This window comes from Oryctolagus cuniculus, chromosome 19 (genome assembly GCF_051225735.1).
Source record: "Oryctolagus cuniculus isolate XC-2025 breed Fujian yellow rabbit chromosome 19, ASM5122573v1, whole genome shotgun sequence".
In the NCBI taxonomy this organism is placed as follows: domain Eukaryota; kingdom Metazoa; phylum Chordata; class Mammalia; order Lagomorpha; family Leporidae; genus Oryctolagus; species Oryctolagus cuniculus.
In genome coordinates this window covers 58,940,641-58,958,078 of record NC_142885.1, presented here as the reverse complement: position 1 = coordinate 58,958,078, position 17,438 = coordinate 58,940,641, and the positions used below count along the sequence as shown (strand labels likewise).

Genomic DNA, 17,438 nt, shown 5'->3' with positions numbered 1-17,438 from the left:
GGTAGTGGCTTCGCGGGCAGTTGGAACGGTTGGGCTCCAGAAAACTACAGTCCCCGAGATGCACTGCGCGCCCCTGACCAAGGGCGTGTGCTTGCGGCGAGCGGAATGCATCCTGGGAAATGTAGTCTTCCCTGCTACACCGCCCTTCTAGAATTACAATTTTTCTATAACCAGAACGCTGGTTGGGGTCTGAAGCCCCTAAAGTGTTCCATAAAGCTGCCATTTTTCTTCTTATTTTTATAGCTATTACCTCTCCCTGTGTGGTCGCTGGAAAACATATCATTCACGAATATTTTAAAATATATGTATTTTATTTGAAAGGCAGAAACAGAGACAGATCTCCTCAAATGCCCGCAACACCCTGGCTGAAGCCAGGATCCCAGAACTCCTTGGGGGTCTCCCGCAGGGTGGCAGGGACAAGTACTTGAGTCCACCTGTCCATTCTCAAGGGTGCCCATTAGCAGGAAGCTGGGACAGAAGCAGATCGGGGACTCCAACCCAGGCACTCTGACATGGGGTGGAAGCATCCCAAGCAGTGTCTTTGGGGCTGCACCAAATGCCAGCCCCTCAGCAATGTTTTTGCTCTGTACATAAAAACTTACTAAATCATAGAAGCCAATTGGAAGCCTTAAGATAATCCATACGCTTTTGAATTCCAATGAGAAGCTTTGTCCAAGAGAAACAGGTAACAGATTCAAGATGGAAGAAAATTCTCTGAATGTTTTACCAAAATTGTCTATTGAAAAGTCACAGAAGACGGCGTGGTGACATAGCAGGTGGAGCCACTGCCTGCAATGCTACCATCCCATATGAGTGCCAGTTCTCGTCCCAGATGCCGCACTTCTGATCTAGAGCCATGATGATGCACCTGGGAAAAACAGCCAGAGGATGGCCCAAGTGCTTGGGCCCCCATACCCCTATGGGAGACCTGGATGAAGCTCCTGGCTCTTGGCTTTGGCCCAACCCAGCCCATTATAAAGCAGACATCTGGGGAGTAAGCAAGTGGATAGAAGATCTCTCTCGCTCACTCGCTTTCTCTCTCTCTGTCTCTCCCTGTAACTTGCCTTTCAAATAAATAAGTAAATCTTAAAGAAAAAGGCAAAATGTGTCACCAGCCATTCAAAATATGATTTAGCAGCCTCTCTCCATTCCCTGAGTAGGCTTCCCCTTGGGTCTCTGTTCCTTTTTCTGGTGCTTGTCTTTGACTCTATAAAAGGGAAAGGTTAGAACTGCTATCACAGGGTGGTTGCAAAGCACAACTCAGATAACTCTCCCAGCGCCTGGTACATTAACCTTTAGTAGTAGGAAAAATAAGATTAGGAGGGTGGCAGTGGAAAAGTCACAAGCCACTGGCTTCATGTTAGCCCTGACCCTGCCATTACCCACCCCATTCTTTCCCTCTCCTTGGTTTCCTTACCACTGGGATCGGCATGCTGACATAGGTTAAGGGCGCTGCCTGCAACACCGACAGCCCATAAGAGCACCAGGTCAAGTCCTGGCTGCTGCACTTCCAATCCAGCTCCCTGCTAATGCACCTGGGAAAGCAGCAGAAGATGGCCCAGGTACGTGGGTCGCTGCAGCCACGTGGGAGACAGGGTTGGAAATCTTGGCTCCTGGCTCCAGCCTGGCCCAGTCCTGACTGTTGCAGTCATTTAGGAGTGAACCAGCACATGGAAGATCTCTCTCTCTCTCTCTCTCTCTCTCTCTCTCTCTCCACTCCCTTACCTTTCAAGTAAATAAATACATTTTTTCTTCAAAAAAGAAATCATTGAAATTCCTGTCAATTCTTCCTTTGCTCTGTTCTTCCATCCTCTCGGAATCACAAAAATCCTTCGAAAGTGGACTGAAACCACCCCTCTGAGATAATGCCCACTGCTGCTGATGTGGTGAGTCTACGCGAGCTAGGCATAGGCAGTGTTTGCTGGACAGCACCCGAGGCAGGATCAGTGCTGTGTGAACACTATCATCCTCCATAGGGCAGGGACCCCGCCGTCCTGCTCAGGGCTGGGTCCGGAGCACCCACGCCTGTGTGGGCACATCTCCATTGGAATACATAGTCTTAGCTCCCTGCACCTTCACGCTCCCCAGGACCTCCCTCTCCTCGAGGACGGACGAAGGAGTCACTCCAGTCCCTCCCACCCTTGCGGTCGCCGGCGGGCTCTGTCCCCTTCCCCTCCACACTCGACCCAAGAAGCCCAAACCCCAGAGAAACCCCCAAGCCTCTTTGGAACTTGAGCCTGGGGCCTGGGCCCGCCCCCGTTGCCACGGCAGCAGTTCCGCCCCTCGCGCCGGCGATCTCGGGCGCTGATTGGCTGGGCGGCCAGCTCCCTCTCGGGATGTGGCCGCCGCCGCCATTGTGCGGCGCTGGTCCCCTCGGAGGGTGCCGGCGGCGGCCAGTGCTCGGCCTCTACCCCCTCGCCTCTTGCTGCCCCGGCCCGGGAGCCCGGCCGGCCCGGGACTCCCGTCCTTGCCGGTGCGGGCGCCGGCATGTGGCTGTGGGAGGACCAGGGGGGCCTCTTGGGCCCCTTCTCCTTCCTGCTGGTGCTGCTGCTGCTGCTAACGCGCAGCCCCTTCAATGCCTGCCTCCTCACCGGCAGCCTCTACGTCCTGCTGCGGCTCTTCAGCTTTGAGCCGTTGCCCTCCCGCCGGGCCCTGCAGGTGCTCAAGCCCCGGGACCGCGTGTCCGCCATCGCCCACCGGGGCGGCAGCCACGACGCGCCCGAGAACACGCTGGCGGCCATTCGGCAGGTGAGCCCCCCTCGCCTCGCGCCCCCTCGGCCCTCGTGGGAGCTCGGGCTTGAGCTTGCCCTTCCGGGGCCTCCCTGGGCTGCTTCCCACCCGTCGTCCGCAGGGACCCCTCCCGGAGCCCCGCGTCTCCCCACGCAGAGTCGCTGCGCGCGGGACTCCGCGTTCCCAGAGCCTCCAGTGACCCGTGCCGGCGAAGGAGGACAGTGACAGGGAGGGCCGAAGGAGGCCGTTTGAGGTGGAGTAGTGACCCTGGAACTGAAGTTAGGAGAAAGATCATCTGGGGAAACGGGTTCCAGGAACTGGAAACAGCAGGTGCAAAGGCCCGGAGGTAGGAATGAGGTTACCAGGCGCGTTCTGGTAACGGTGTGTGCCCTGCCTTCCAGGAACAGAACAAAGGCCGGTGTCTGAATACTCTGGGGCACCCAGCAAGTGCAGTGAGTGGGGTCCTAGACAGTGAGCCTGGGTATCCTAAATAGGTCACCCCACACAGCAGATGTCTTTCCTGGTCCTGAGTCACCTGCTTATCAGCTTCCTCCCCCGCCCAAAGACAAACATTCACACTCCCAGACAAGCAGCCAGATTCCCCATGGGTTGTTGCTTTTTAAGTTTTATTTTATGTGTTTGAGAGACAGAGTTACAGAGAGATGTAGAGCCAGAGAGGAGAGAGAGAGAGAGAGAGGAAGGTCTTCCATCCACTGGTTCACTCCCCAAATGACTGCAATGGCCAGAGCTGATTTGATCCAAAGCCAGGATCCTGGAGCTTCTTCCAGGTCTCCCATGGGGGTGCAGGGACCCAAGGACTTGGGTCATCCTCCACTGCTTTCCTAGGCCACAGCAGAGAGCTGGATCGGAAGTGGAGCAGCTGGGACTCGAACCGGCCCCCATAGGGGATGCTGGCGCTGCAGCCGAGGCTTTAACCTGCTGCGCGACAGCACCAGCCCCTCACCATGGGTTTTTGCATCCCGTTCTCACAAGGCACTCCTGAGACTCTTGGTACCTCCCAGCCCATGGCAGGCTCCTGATGGGTAACAGCCACAGCCTGGGCAGTGGGAGAGCTTAGTGCTGGAGTCCGTACTTCAATATCTGCATAAATGTATCTGATCCTCGCATTTCTTTGACGTCATCTCGACTTTGACTAGGTGGGGAACACTGACTCACTCGCTGCTCCTTCTAGAATTCAGCCGTCTGATATCAAGCCCCAGGGCTCTTTATCATAGATTAGAATACGTTCCAGGATGTAAAAACTTGGACTGCCTGTTCTTTACTTTGCCCGTGTTGCATAAGGAGCAAGTTACTTAAGCCACCTCTGCCCCGGTTAGTGTCATGCCTGGGGTGCCATGGGCAAGCCTGGACCTCAGTTTCCTCATCTGTAAGATGGGAATAACAATGGAGTCTACAAAGAGGTTGTGCAGATTCCGTGAGCTCAGCCTGTAAAGTGAGGCAGGGTGACCTCCAAGGAAAGAATCCGAAGATGGCTGGATTCCTTAAAGCAGAGATCCAAAAGTGACATCCGAACAAGGCAGGAGGCCCGCGTTGGGGTTTATAACCCACGCATACCTCTCTTCGGCTCGTCTCCCTGTGGTCCTTTCTCTGGGATGGAAGAGACAAAGTACTCACAGAGCGGCTGCGCGCCGGACTCTGCGGCTACAGCCAGGAGCGGCCCCGTGTTCCCAGAGCCTGCGTCCGAGTGGGGCAGGTGACCCGTGCAGGCGACACCTCCGGGGGAGGAGGGCAGTGAGGTGGACAATGAGCAGGGAGGGTGGAGTAGTCGAGACGACTTTTCCAAAGTCGTGGCCCTGGACCGGAAGTCAGGAGAAGGAGCCAGCCAGAGCGTCCTTACCTTGCTGCCCCGTCTGTCGTCCCCCACCTGCCTTCACCGTCCCATTCCCCTTCATGTTCTTCAAAACACTTACCGCTGGCGCGATGTGCCTGTCACACGTGTGTAAGCCGTTTCTCTCCGCTGAGACGTAGGATCTGTGATCTATGATCCTGGCTCATCCCTCTCTGAGCAGTGAGAAACTGCTTAGAACAGCACCTGATACATCGTAGGTACTCAGTAAATAGAAGCTCTGATGTATGAATAGCCAAGAAGTCCACTGAGGAAAGACAGGTGACCTTATTGGCCATTGGGAAACAGAAATCAAAACCACAGTGAAATACGACTGCACGGCCATCAGGAGGGCGACGGTCAAACCACAAGGCAGAAACTAGCAAGTGTTGGCAAAGATGTGGAGAAACAGGAACCAGCAGGGGAAACAGCCTGGCAGCTCTGAAAAGCGTAAACACAGGGGGCCAGTGTTTGGTGCAGGGGCTCGGGGGGCTGCTCCCATCTGACACTGGAGTCCCAGCCACGCCACTTCCCAGCCAGCTTCCTGTTCACGCACACCCCAGGAGGCAGCAGGTGACGGCTAAGTACTTGAGTCCCTGCCACCCAGAGACCCAGAGGGAGCTCTGGACTGCTGGCTTCCACGTGGCCCAGCCAGGCATTTGATGGGAGCTGAGGGAGTAGCATGCCAATGAGACCCACCAACTCAGAGATGGCAGTTAGCCCCGAGGAGGGAGGAGGAGCGTGAATGGGAGCACCGCAGCTGCACCTGTCGTGCTGAGAGCATGGTCAGGCTGGCCTCTACCACCGCCAGCTGTGTGATCCGGGGCAGGTTTCCCGACCTCTTTTTGTCTCAGGTTCCCATCTGTAAAATGCGACTCTTACTACAGTCCCTGCCCTTAGCATGCGACTCTGGGGTCAAACAAGTTTATGCATTTAAAGCACTTAGACTGGTGCCTATTGAGGAGAATGTGCTCAATAAATCATAGCTTTTCTTTTTTTTTTTTTTCTTTAGGGCAGAGAGAGATTGAGGAAAACAGCAAAATGTGAATATTTGTTGTCTTTTTTTTTCTGTATACCTTGTATGTTTGCACTGGACCATGACTTAAAACTTTTTTTAAAAAAATTAAAAATGTTGATCTTAATGAGCGTATCTGCTGTCATCCTTATGAGGCAGCCAAAGAAACAGACATTAGGCATCAGTCTCAGGAGTGTGGCTCACAAAGTTCAGTGTTCAAGTTCAAGTGCTGGCCCCCAGCCAGCACTGCTCACATAAGCAGAATGTAGCATCCCCTGGAAGCAGCCGGGTGTTTCTGGTAGAGAGGGTGGAGTTCAACCAAGAAAACCCTGACTCATCTTGTTGATGCCAAAGTAGCAAACTCTGAGTAATCAACAAACACCGGGACTCTTCAGAGCTGCTGGGCCCAGAGAGGGTAGGAGGGGAACGGAGGGGTGTGGCTAAATGGAGGTCAGCCACCATGGCCCCTGAGTTAAAGCATCCAGAGGAAACGGAAGTTCCCAAATCGAACACTGAGAGGGGAAACTGACGTTTGTAGTAAGTCCACAAGGTAGGAGTTGACATCGGTTAGCATCCGCGGGACACAGGGACAGCCTGGGCGGGGAGGGAGTCAGTGGGCCCAGCTCTCGCCCAGGCATCCCTGCTGGTCTTCCTGGGAGTCGGGATGCACGGTGATGCCGGTGGCCATTTGACACTAACATTCTTGATGCTTTCGTTAAGGCAGCTAAGAATGGAGCAACGGGCGTGGAGCTGGACATTGAGTTTACTTCTGACGGGATTCCTGTCTTGATGCACGATAACACAGTGGACAGGACCACTGATGGGTCGGGCCGCTTGTGTGATTTGACGTTTGAACAAATCAGGAAGCTCAATCCTGCAGCAAATCACAGACTCAGGTAAGCAGTTGATTGTCATGGAAACGTTCCCTTTCACTTCGCCTGGAGAGCCCAGATCCACACTGGACCCTTCTAAGCGTATCTTCTGTTCCAGGAGGGTTGTTTTGTTTTGCTTTGGTGTGTTTTGAACTGTGTACAGGTTTCCCAAGTAATAAGCTGGTGCCAGGAACAACAAACAAAGCATGTATGTTTTTCATCTTTCCCACTGAGGCCAAATTTAGCCTCTGAATTATTCTCAAGATGATACTCTATCTAGTCACTAACATGACAGTTACTCTGGACTGTTACTTTAATTACAGAATCATGAGGCTGAAAGCAATTGTTTGTTGATCTTGCAGGTGCATCAAGAAACAAAGTGTCCATTCTTTTTTTTTTTCCATTTTATTTGAAAATCAGAGAGAGAGAGATACAGAACCAGATGGAGAGAGATCTTCCATCTACTGGTTCACTCCCCAATGCCCATAATAGCCGGGACTGGACCAGGTCACAATCAGGAGCTCAGAGCCCAGCAGCTCCCGTGTTGGTGGCAGGGACCCAAGGACTTGAGTCATCGTCCTCTGGATTGTCAGGAAGCTGGATGGGAACCAAAGCATGCACGGCTCAGACCCGGCAGGCTGCCAAGCAGGCAGGCATCCCAAGTGATGACATAACCACTGCTCCAGAGGTTCACCCCAGGCCCCAGCGTCTGAGGAATCATAAAATCCTGGGAACGGCGATATCTTAGATATAATATAGAATAGCATTGATGAAAGTGTTCTGTGTCTGCATTGGCCAATGTGGTAGCCACGAGTAGCTACTGAGTATGGGAACTGTGGCTGGGGAAACTGAGGAAATGAGTTTGTAATTTAAGTGTAAATGTAAATTTAAATGACCACGTGGCTACTGTATTATACCCTAAAGATCTAGATCAACCCTGCGTTTCAAGGCAATCTCAGACAAGTTAAATGGCGAGGGCATTTAGTCAAGGGCAAATGACGAGTTCCTCAAGTACCAAGATATGAATCTGTATATCCTAATTTTCAATCTAAAGAAAAGCCCACTAAACCTTGCTGTTTCCAGTTGGCCCCATGGTCTCTCAACTCTATAAGAGTGAAAGTTCTAGGGCAAGCAAGTGAACCAGCAGATGGAAGATTCTCTCTCCCTCTCTCTCTCTCTCTCTCTCTACCTCTCTCTGCCTCTCTTGGTCACTCTGCCTTGAAATCAATAAAAATTAATCAACATGTTTTTTACAAAATATGACTTCTTTCAGATCTCTGATTTAATCCCTTTCTGGTACAGCTTAAACCAATAGCTTCCAAAGCTAGTCCTGTCTGATGTTCCCCAGGAGGGTTCTATGATCAAATAAGATCAAACACGAAGCCACGGACAATCCTCTTTGGTAAAAAGAGGCTCCGTCAGTCAGTTCTTACCTTCAGCTTGTGTGTCTCAAATTTACGTGCCCACCAAACCCACACCCTTCTCCCCATTACCCAGCAGTAAACACCCTTGGAATTGATGTAGACTTGGAATAACTTTGGAATGTGGTTTTTCAAATCCCCCTCCTCCTGTCCTCTTTGTCTTGTTGAGAAGTATGTGTCCACTGTTACCCATGCAATTTTCATTTCTCTGCACACTGATCAGCACTCCCTAAATACTGACTGACTGACCCAATGGTAAAGGTTCAGTCTTCCCTGACAATGACTTAGGCCTTATCTTCCTAGGATCTGAGAGGAAGTAAAACCAGTCACAGGAAGTGACAGTGCGGGCTGGGCAGAACCTGGCCGCACTCCCAAGTCCCGGGGCTGGGCTCTGAGCATGCTGTTGGCTCAATGTGAGAGAAAGGCTGGGTTTCACATTCTAATGGCCGTGCAGCTGATAACTGCAGTTAATACTTAAAATAAAACATGCTTAAGGGCCACGTCACTCTTAAAAACCCTTTGAAAAGGCGTCAGTCTCTGTATCTTAGACACAACCAGTCTTTGCTTCTCAAGTGGAACAGGTTGGATTTTCTTTGATTAAACTTCAAATGAAGTCATTGGCTTGCATTCAGGGACCGTGTTGTAGGAAAAGTATTTCCTTTAGAATTATGGCGTTTGTATATTGTGGCATATAGAATTATGGCATGTGTATATTATGTAATATATATATATATATTTACCTAGAATTGTGCTATATATTTTATACACACACATATCCCAATATATGTATGGAAATTAATCTTAACCATAAGCCTCTGGGTTCTCCAGAGATGCCAAGTACTCTGCCCTTTGGTGAGTACTGTTACTAGGTATGTTAGTAAGTGGAAATTCAGTGATTTCCCAAAAACTAAGTGATTTTTGTTGTTGCTGCTATTTTCTGGTCGAGTATATCCGTGGCGTGGTTCAAGCACTTTGCGTCCGTTATCCTTGGACCTTGGCGTGGTTGAGGAAGGAGGCTGGGGACAACACGCTTCCCTTTAGCCTGGGGGACTTTCGTAAAAGACCCGTTCCGCTAACCTTTTCTCTTTTCCTTTCTCCTGTGATGTACTGTTCCTTTTCCTTCTCTTGTAGGAACGATTTCCCTGATGAAAAGATCCCCACCCTGAGGGAAGCTGTTGCAGAGTGCCTAAAAAATAACCTCACAATCTTCTTTGATGTCAAAGGCCATGCAAATATGGTACAGTTTCTACCATGAACTTCGCTGTGTCAAAGACATGTCATTGCTAATCATTTCCAAAATTAACTAGACATTTTGATGTTGATTCTTTTTTTTTCTATAATTACTTTCACAAATGATATCTGTTTAATGGACGTGTATACAATGCAAAAATCCACTTCTTTAAAGAAAGTCAGTTACGGAACCTTTTAACCTTGCAAGCCCTGATAATCCACAACCTGCACAAAATGCAAGAGTCAAGTTTCTGGTATTTGTAAAGCACTGAAACCAAAGAACGTAAGGAACCAGTTAAGAGGCTGTTATGGAGAAGGCCAGGACTGTACACGAGACGGGCTGCCCCTGCTCATCAGCTGATGGACAACCATGGGGTACAACATCCATATTCCAGGCTTCGGGTCACTGACAGGATAGCTTTTATGTAGTTTGTTCCTCTGATTTCTCTCTCTCTCTTTTTAATATTTATTTATTTATTTGAAAGTCAGAGTTATAGAGATAGATACAGAGAGAGAAATCTTCCGTCCACTGGTTCACTCCCCAGATGGCTGCAATGGCCACAGCTGGGCCAGGGCAAAGCCAGGAGCCAGGAGCTTCTTCCAGGTCTCCCAAGTGGGTGGCAGGGACCCAAGCACTTGGGCCATTGACCACTGCTTTCCCAGGTCATTAGCAGGGAGCTGGGTCGTAAGTGGAACAGCCGTGTCTTGAACTGGTGTCCATATGGGATGCTGGCCTTGCAGGCAGAGGCTTTACCCACTACGCACAGTGCCAGCCTCCTGATTTCTACCTCTTTTGTATAGTTTTGTTATGCAGTGAGTTGAGTAGGTTACACTTTTATCAGAAAATTGGTATTTTTTTCAAGTACATATGATATTTTAAAATGGAATGTTGCTTAAATTTTATACTTCAGCTCATAAGAATATATTGCAATGGAAAAGTATGATTCACAAAATTACTGTATTTTCTTCAAATAAGGATGGCATTTTAAAATAAGTTGTGTACTTTAAATTTGTATTTTAAAAGTACAAATAAATTTTGTACTTTCACACATAAAAGCATATGGCAGGGAACTGTGATTCAAGTTATATTGTTCTCATATAACCAGCTTTATAACTATCAAATAGGTTTTTGCCCCCTATTTGGGTACCTTGAGTATTTCCCCCTAGCAGTACCCGTAACTGGTACTGGCCCTCTGCTGGTTGAGAAGTTGGGGGATGCCATTTTGTTTTATTAACCCCAGGACATTTATTAGAAGCCAGTTGTTAAAAACCTAAAATGGGAGCCTAAAGTGTACTCTAACTTTAGTATAGTAAACTTCCATTCTGGAATAAAAGAATGGAAACTGATGTATTATTCTGGTAAGTTGACAGCTGCATACCTCCAGGCTTCCCAGCTGATTTGCTTCAGAACCACCTGGAGTCTCCATATGAAAAATGTGGATTCCTGGTTTGCACTCCCCACAGGAGAGATTCTGCCAGTGTCTAGGGCTAGGTCAGGGAACCTGTGTTTTTAATGGGCGCTTCAGCTTCTGCTAAGGATGTGGCCCACATCTGGGAACAGTGACGGGGCGCCATTCCTCCCACAGTGCACTGACCATCGTACGCTCTCAGAATGAGAAAAAACACAAAGGAGAAGGTGGAGAAATGCTGTTGCTTTTTCGACACCCTGCTGTTTGAGTTTTCTGGATGGGTGCTCCCAGGAGTTGAGCCAAGAGCGGGCAGAACACAGGGATCCAGCTCACCAGCTTGACGGTGTGCAGGGCCAAATGTGGACCACAAACTGGAGCTAATAGAGCCCTGCAGACAAGACCGTGGGCTGCGGGCTCCAGCAGACCTTGACTGAGCTCGGGAACTTACTGCAGGGTCGCTGGTTTCCTGGGTGCAACAAAGAAACTACCACACAGGGGTGATGTGAGAGTGAACTAACTAACTAAGGGGGGTGAAGAGCGCATGTGTAGTTCAAAGAGCAAGAACGCGTTGGTTCTGTAGGCCACAGTTCTGTGAGTGAGTGTTATTCAGACATCAGTAGTACCTCTGCTGCTCATAGTAGGAGCGCAGTGCATTTTGTTGTGTGTGTTGGGATATGCCTGTGTGTGATGCTCCAGAAGTTAGCAGTGTTGCACACCCACAGGACGTCTGCTCGAGTCTTGCTGCTGTGGTTAGCCACTGCTGTTACTAATGCCCTTAGCGTCACAGAGTGTCAATATTTAGCTTCTGGTGTTTCTTCATTTCTTAGCTAGACCCTGACAACAGGGAACTTCTGTTCACCGGGAAGAACTGGGAGATCTCTCTCCTCCCAGACTACACCCCACCTTGTCCTATAGCTATCGCTGCCCCTCCCCCGGGTTGGTGACAGACGGTGGATCTCTTTCATCCCTGGACTGAGAACAGTCTGTCCTCTCTCGTGCTTCCTCTAGGAGAGGCAGAGGCTGATAGAACCGGGGCCCTAGCAGAACTTGTCCTGGTGGCCAGACGAGGCTCTGAGCAAAGGTTGCTCTCGGCCTCTGGCCTACAGCCCGCCATGCTTTCCGCCGCGTGTGACACGGGTGTGACAGCATGTGACACGGGTGTGACAGCATGTGACACGGGTGCGCCTCTCAGCACGACAGGACAGAGCAGCTCCCGCGTCTTCCTTGCTAGCGGCTGACGTGCTCTCTCTTGCATTGATAAACGTGGTCTTGTACAGACAGAGCCACCCTTTTCCAAAATCCTTGCATCCACCGGTGTTTTGGATTCGGTTTTTTTTTTTTTTTTTGAAGTTCAGAAAGTTGGCAGATTCCCAATGAAGCAGTCAGCGATGGGACTCGAGTCTAAACAGGAAACTCATTTGTTTCATGGACACCCCATCCACCTAGACTGAAGGTAGTTTTATGCATTATTTTTTTGACAGGCAGAGTTAGAGAGAGAGAGGCAGAGAGAAAGGTCTTCCTTCCATTGGTTCACCCCCTAAATGGCCGCTATGGCTGACGCTGTGCCGATCCGAAGCTAGGAGCCAGGTGCTTCCTCCTGGTCTCCCATGCAGGTGCAGGGCCCAAGCACTTGGGCCATCTTCCACTGCACTCCTGGGCCACAGCAGAGAGCTGGCCTGGAAGAGGAGCAACCGGGACAGACCCTGGCACCCCAGAACCCGGTGTGCCAGCGCCGCAGGCGGAGGATTAGCCTAGTGAGCCACAGCGCAGGCCAGTTTTATGCATTCTTTTTTAAAGTTTGTGCAGGAATACATAGCAATGTGGATTTTCCACTTGTGATAATGTTGGCACTCAAAAAACTTTGGATTTTGGAAGCAATTCTGATCTTGGATTTGCAGATGAGGGCTGCTCATTCTGTGCTTCACTGGCTGCGAGTCGTGTTTTCATAGGTGCTAAGTGCACGAATCTCTCTGTTCTCCAGGCTACGGATGCGCTGAAGAAAATGTACATGGAATTCCCACAACTCTACAACAGCAGTATGGTCTGCTCTTTCTTGCCTGAAGTTATCTATAAGGTAAAATTCAGGAATCTTCTTGTACATAATGTTAGATTAATTTCTAGAGATACTAGATTTTAAATTAAAATTAAAACTTTAAATCTTGAAAGGCAGGAATCCACTTCAGCCCATTCTTCTTTGTTGTCCATAGACTCATTCCAATTACTTTGATAAGCATTCTCAGAATGGAAAAGAGTTATGTGTCCCCACTTCTCACTAAATAACCAAAAATACCTTTAAAAAATAACACCTCTTAATGATGGCAAATTAAAACACACATAAAAGTAGAATAGTACAATGAATCCCTTTAACCACAACCCAGCCTGTTTCACCCAGACCCTCAGCGATCTTCCTCAGTATTTTTTAGAGCAAATCCTCTCATCCCTTCCATAAAAATTGCAGTCTTTAGAAAGCGATGCCTTTCCCCCGTCCAAAAACTGTTAATAGTTAGTGCTTCTTCCAGGCCAGCTCTCTGCTGTGGCCTGAGAGTGCAGTGGAGGATGGCCCAAGTACTTGGGCTCTGCACCCACATGGGAGACCAAGAGAAGCACCTGGCTCCTGCCTTCGGATCAGCGCGGTGTGCCGGCCGCAGCACGCCGGCCGCAGCGGCCATTGGAGGATGAACCAACGGCAAAGGAAGACCTTTCTCTCTGTTTCTCTCTCTCACTGTCCACTCTACCTGTCAAAAAAAAAAAGTGTAAAAAAAAAAATAGTTAGTGCTTAATGTCAACAAACATCCCATCCATGTGCACACTGTCACCTGGCTCAGAAATGTCATGAACCATTTTTTGTCTGCTTGCTTCTTTTACAAATTCTTTTTTTTTTCTGATTTATTTATTTATTTGAAAGAGTTACAGAGAGAGAGAGAGAAAGGGAGGGAGGGAGAGGGAAAGGGACAGGGAGAGAGGTCTTCCATCCGATGGTTCACTCCCCAATTGGCCACAACAGCCGGAGCTGCGCCGAATCAAAGCCAGGAGCTTCTTCCAGGTCTCCCACGCAGGTGCAGGGGCCTAAGGACTTGGGCCATCTTCACTGCTTTCCCAGGCCATAGCAGAGAGCTGGGTCGGAAGTAGAGCAGCAGCGTCTCGAACCAGCACCCATATGGGATGCCAGCTCTTCAGGCTAGGGCGTTAACCCACTGCACCCGCAGCATCGGCCCCACAAATTCTTCATTTAAATCAGGACCCAGATAAGGGTTGTGTATTGCAATCGTAAGTGGAAGCTACAAGTTCTCTCTTTGCCCTTGTGCTGTATTTATTGAAGAGCCCAGGCTAGACTGGGAAGCACACTTTCTGTTGTTACCTCCATCACTGCCGGTGCGGGCTGGAGGCTTGATGAGACTAGGCCTGGCTGTTCCTGGCCAATGGTTTCAGAGGCGGGGCGTTTTCCCAGCATCAGGCATGCCACACCACACCATGCCACGCCATGCCCAGCTGACTCTTGTCCTTGGCTGTGCACAATCAGTGGCCAGGGGTTGCAAAACGTTGAGTTTGAATTCTGTCATTCCTTCTTGGTGTGTTAGCAGGAATCCATCTGTAAAAAGAAAGTTCTCCTCTGCTACTTAGTTCCCCTGGCAGGCAGAGTATGTGCTTCACCTCCCTCTGGATTTACCAGTTTCCAAAACCATGACTTGGCCCTGTAAGTAACGCTGCTGACCGACAGCGCATGCATCCCGGGTGCTAGCGGCGAGGGCGCAGCCCGGCCAGGTACAAGCTGTCACTGGCATGAAGAAGCCATGGGCCTTCTGACCCTTGGCCAGTGTTTCCCAACTTCCTTGACCGCGGAGGCCGTGGCCCTGTGTGGTCACTTCTGACGGCTCTATTTCCCCCGCGCCTCCGCCTAGCCCCTTGTCACTTCCTTCCCTCCTCACTCCCTACCCCGAGCCTTTTCCAAATGTGTGCCACGGAGAGGACCCCAGCTCTCCAGGCCACCTTGAAATGATCCTGTGTCCATCCTCAAGGAGTTCTGCTCTGTCATCTCTGGCCAGAACTTAATCAGCATCCAATTAAAAGTTTATTCTTAGCTGTGGAACCTGTGAGGAGATGGATACGTTTACAAGGGACTGGACATCACACAATGTGTACGTGTGCCAAAACATCAAATCGTGCCCCACCCGAGAGATAGGTGCGATTTTTACATGTGTGTTAAAAAATGTCTTTAAAAGTTTATTCTTATGACATCATTAAAAGTCGACCTTGGGGGCTGGCACTGTGGCATAACAGGGAAAGCCGCCACCTGCCACGCCGGCATCCCATATGGGCGCCAGTTCGTGTCCTGGCTGCTCCACTTCTGATCCAGCTGTCTGCTAATGGCCTGGGAAAGCAGCAGAAAATGGCCCAAGTGCTTGGGTCCCTGCTGCCCCATGAGAGACTGGAGGGAGACTCCTGGCTGCTGGCTTCAGCCTGACTCAGCCCTGGCTGTTGCAGCCACTTGGGGAATGAACCAGCAGACGGAAGACCTCTCTGTCTCTCCCTAACTCTGACTTTTAAATACATAAATAAATCTTAAAAAAAATAAATTTGACCTTGAGATGGTAATTTTCTTGTGAGGATAGGATTGCAGCTCGTTTAGGATTGTGGAAACGTGTTCTGTTCACAGCATACTGAATGCTTCACACCCATCACCGTCATTTCTCCCAGAGTTCTGTGATGGACCCATCAGTACACGTGGGGTAGCGTAGCCGCTGTGGCCACCCGGTCGGAGCGATCTGAACTAACGGGAAGGAGCAGACTAGATGTGATAGTGATGTCATTGTCCCGAACTCCTCTGCAGATGAGGCAGACCGACCAGAACGTCATCACGGCGCTGACTCACAGGCCCTGGAGCCTGAGCCACACGGGGGACGGGAAGCCCCGCTACAGCAGCTTCTGGCGGCAGGCCGTGTTTGTGGGCCTGGACATCCTGCTCGACTGGAGCATGCACAACGTCCTCTGGTACCTGTGCGGGGTTTCCGCCTTCCTCATGCAGAAGGACTTCGTGTCCCCGTAAGTGCAAGGTTTGGGGGTTTGTTGTTGTTGTTGTTGCAATCTTCCCCTGACACACTTCCGGATTGTTCTGGAAAAAGACGAGGAGGGTGGACCGTCTGCATTGGCTCCCGCCCCAAAGCATACCGTGTCTGCGGGATGTTGGAATAGCACTAGCTTCCCAGGAGGGAAGGGTTCAGACAGACAGACAGTCTTGGCTGTTCCGTGACAGTGCCACAGCACTCTTCCGCAGCTCCCTTTGAGAACCAACACAAGCCCCAGGGCAGAGCCCCCGGGAGAATGTCTTCCAGGCACCAGCCTCGCTCGCCCTGCGTCCCTCCCGCTCCCTGCACCTGACGTCTCTCTTCCCCATCTCCCAAGATCTCTGTCCACCGGCCATCCGTCTTCACCTCTGTCTCCGCGCAGTTTGAGAGCTGCTTTGTTTCTGCTCATTAGAGCTCTCAGCTCCCATGCAGTAGATGCCTGGTGAACGCTATGGTGTCCCATGGTGCTTGCTGTGTTAGCGAGCTGCAGCGGGGAAGAAGCAATGCCATGGTTTTTGCCCCCACAGAGTTTACAGTGGAGGGGGAGAGATGCCAAGCCGTGAAACTTGGGTGAATAGGAAATCACAGCTAAGACGCGTGTTCTGCAGGAGAGAACGGAGTGCGTAGGCTATGTAGTTAGACCCTGTCTCAGGGCTCAGGGGGAGCATCCCCCAGGAAGTGACGGCCACCTCAGGTCTGCAGGGAATGATGGGGAACCAGGGCAGAGAGGAAAGCCCTCGCAAGAGCACTGTGGCAGGAAGGAGCCTGGGTCTCTCGAGGCTTTGAAAGAAAATCCATATTCCACAGCCCAGAAGAGAAAGGAGGAGTGTGGGGTGGGGTGGGGTGAGGTGAGAGAGAGGAGGAGCTAAGCCAGGCCCACCCGCAGTGGCTGCTGCATCGAGGGTCCTGGGCCGGGGTGGGGAGGGGAGCACAGGGTCCCAGGGAGCTGGTGGCAGTGCGGGGCAGTGTCCAGCCTCCACCTGCAGCGCAGGGGCCGCTCAGCAGGCTCTGGGCACGCTCGCTGCTCAGTGAATACCCTGCTGAGGGGCCGTAATGGATTCCTGGGACAAGTGGCATCCTTCCGACAGGGTCCGTGTGTGCTCTCTCTCCAGGGACTACTTGAAGAAGTGGTCAGCTAAAGGAATCCAGGTGGTCGGTTGGACTGTTAACACCTTCGACGAGAAGAGCTACTACGAATCGCACCTGGGCTCCAGCTACATCACCGACAGCATGCTGGAGGACTGCGCACCTCAGTTCTAGCCTGGCCCCGGAGGCGAAGCTCAGGTTCTGAACCACCTGGCAGCTCCCCACGGGGATATCCGCACACCCTCGGGCCAGCCCCGGCCCCGCACTGGGGGGCTCACACAAGCCCTTGTCAGTAATTGCATTTTTTACCTGAACCAAAACAGACCCAGGTCGCTACTGCACCCCACAGGATGCGTGTTCAGCACGGCTGCCCTTGAAAGCTGGGGCTGAAAGGAGGCACCAGGGCCTCTTCCAGCGCAGCCCGCGAGGCCGAGCAGACAGCGCTCTGCGGTGGGGGGAGCAGAGGCAAATGCATGGGACCCGCATGACCACACGGAGGCGATGTTTCCAAACTGGCCACACTTCAGTAACTCCATTATTTTAAATATTTGTCTTCGACTATATTAACGGCGTACTGTAGATGTCAAACTTGTGAGAATACTAATAAAATCATTAAAAGGATCTCTGGAGGAAACTTGTGTTCCAGGTATCACATCACAGGGCCTAGGAACTTGGGGAAGCTGCCACGCGTGATCCAGCGAGGCCATCAAAACCTTGCAAAGGCTGGAGACCCATCCCCAGAATTCTTTAGGGTGCCTCGCAATGG

At 50.9% G+C, this 17,438-nt stretch overlaps 2 protein-coding genes across 3 annotated transcripts in view; one reads left to right on the top strand and one right to left on the bottom strand.

The window, feature by feature from the left end:
* Positions 1-2,309: 2,309 nt before the first annotated feature.
* GDE1 (glycerophosphodiester phosphodiesterase 1) lies at positions 2,310-17,293 on the top strand. Of its 2 annotated transcripts, none has more exons than XM_002711771.6 (6): positions 2,310-2,748; positions 6,312-6,487; positions 9,016-9,121; positions 12,505-12,597; positions 15,352-15,563; positions 16,699-17,293. In XM_002711771.6, exons 1-6 carry the CDS (start codon positions 2,488-2,490, stop codon positions 16,844-16,846), a joined length of 996 nt encoding a protein of 331 aa, XP_002711817.3. In that variant the 5' UTR covers positions 2,310-2,487; the 3' UTR covers positions 16,847-17,293. The 2 variants fall into 2 exon arrangements, with proteins under 2 accessions (XP_002711817.3, XP_017197971.3); XM_017342482.4 differs by having other exon boundaries at positions 2,311-2,748; positions 6,316-6,487.
* TMC5 (transmembrane channel like 5) overlaps positions 13,967-17,438 on the bottom strand; it is a 98,121-nt gene continuing 94,649 nt past the window's right edge. Inside the window, exon 20 of the mRNA XM_070064784.2 lies at positions 13,967-14,112. Within this exon, the coding sequence (XP_069920885.2) occupies positions 14,098-14,112 (15 nt within the window). The 3' untranslated portion in view covers positions 13,967-14,097. The remainder of the gene's footprint in view (positions 14,113-17,438) is intronic.

What these genes read in the sequence shown, in the direction of transcription:
- GDE1 (XM_002711771.6), top strand. Translation starts at nt 2,488, where the DNA reads ATGTGGCTGTGGGAGGACCAGGGGGGCCTCTTGGGCCCCTTCTCCTTC. An exon ending in CGCTGGCGGCCATTCGGCAG is followed by an intron (nt 2,749 to 6,311) that starts GTGAGCCCCCCT and finishes GCTTTCGTTAAG; the next exon opens with GCAGCTAAGAATGGAGCAAC. An exon ending in TGCCTGAAGTTATCTATAAG is followed by an intron (nt 12,598 to 15,351) that starts GTAAAATTCAGG and finishes ACTCCTCTGCAG; the next exon opens with ATGAGGCAGACCGACCAGAA.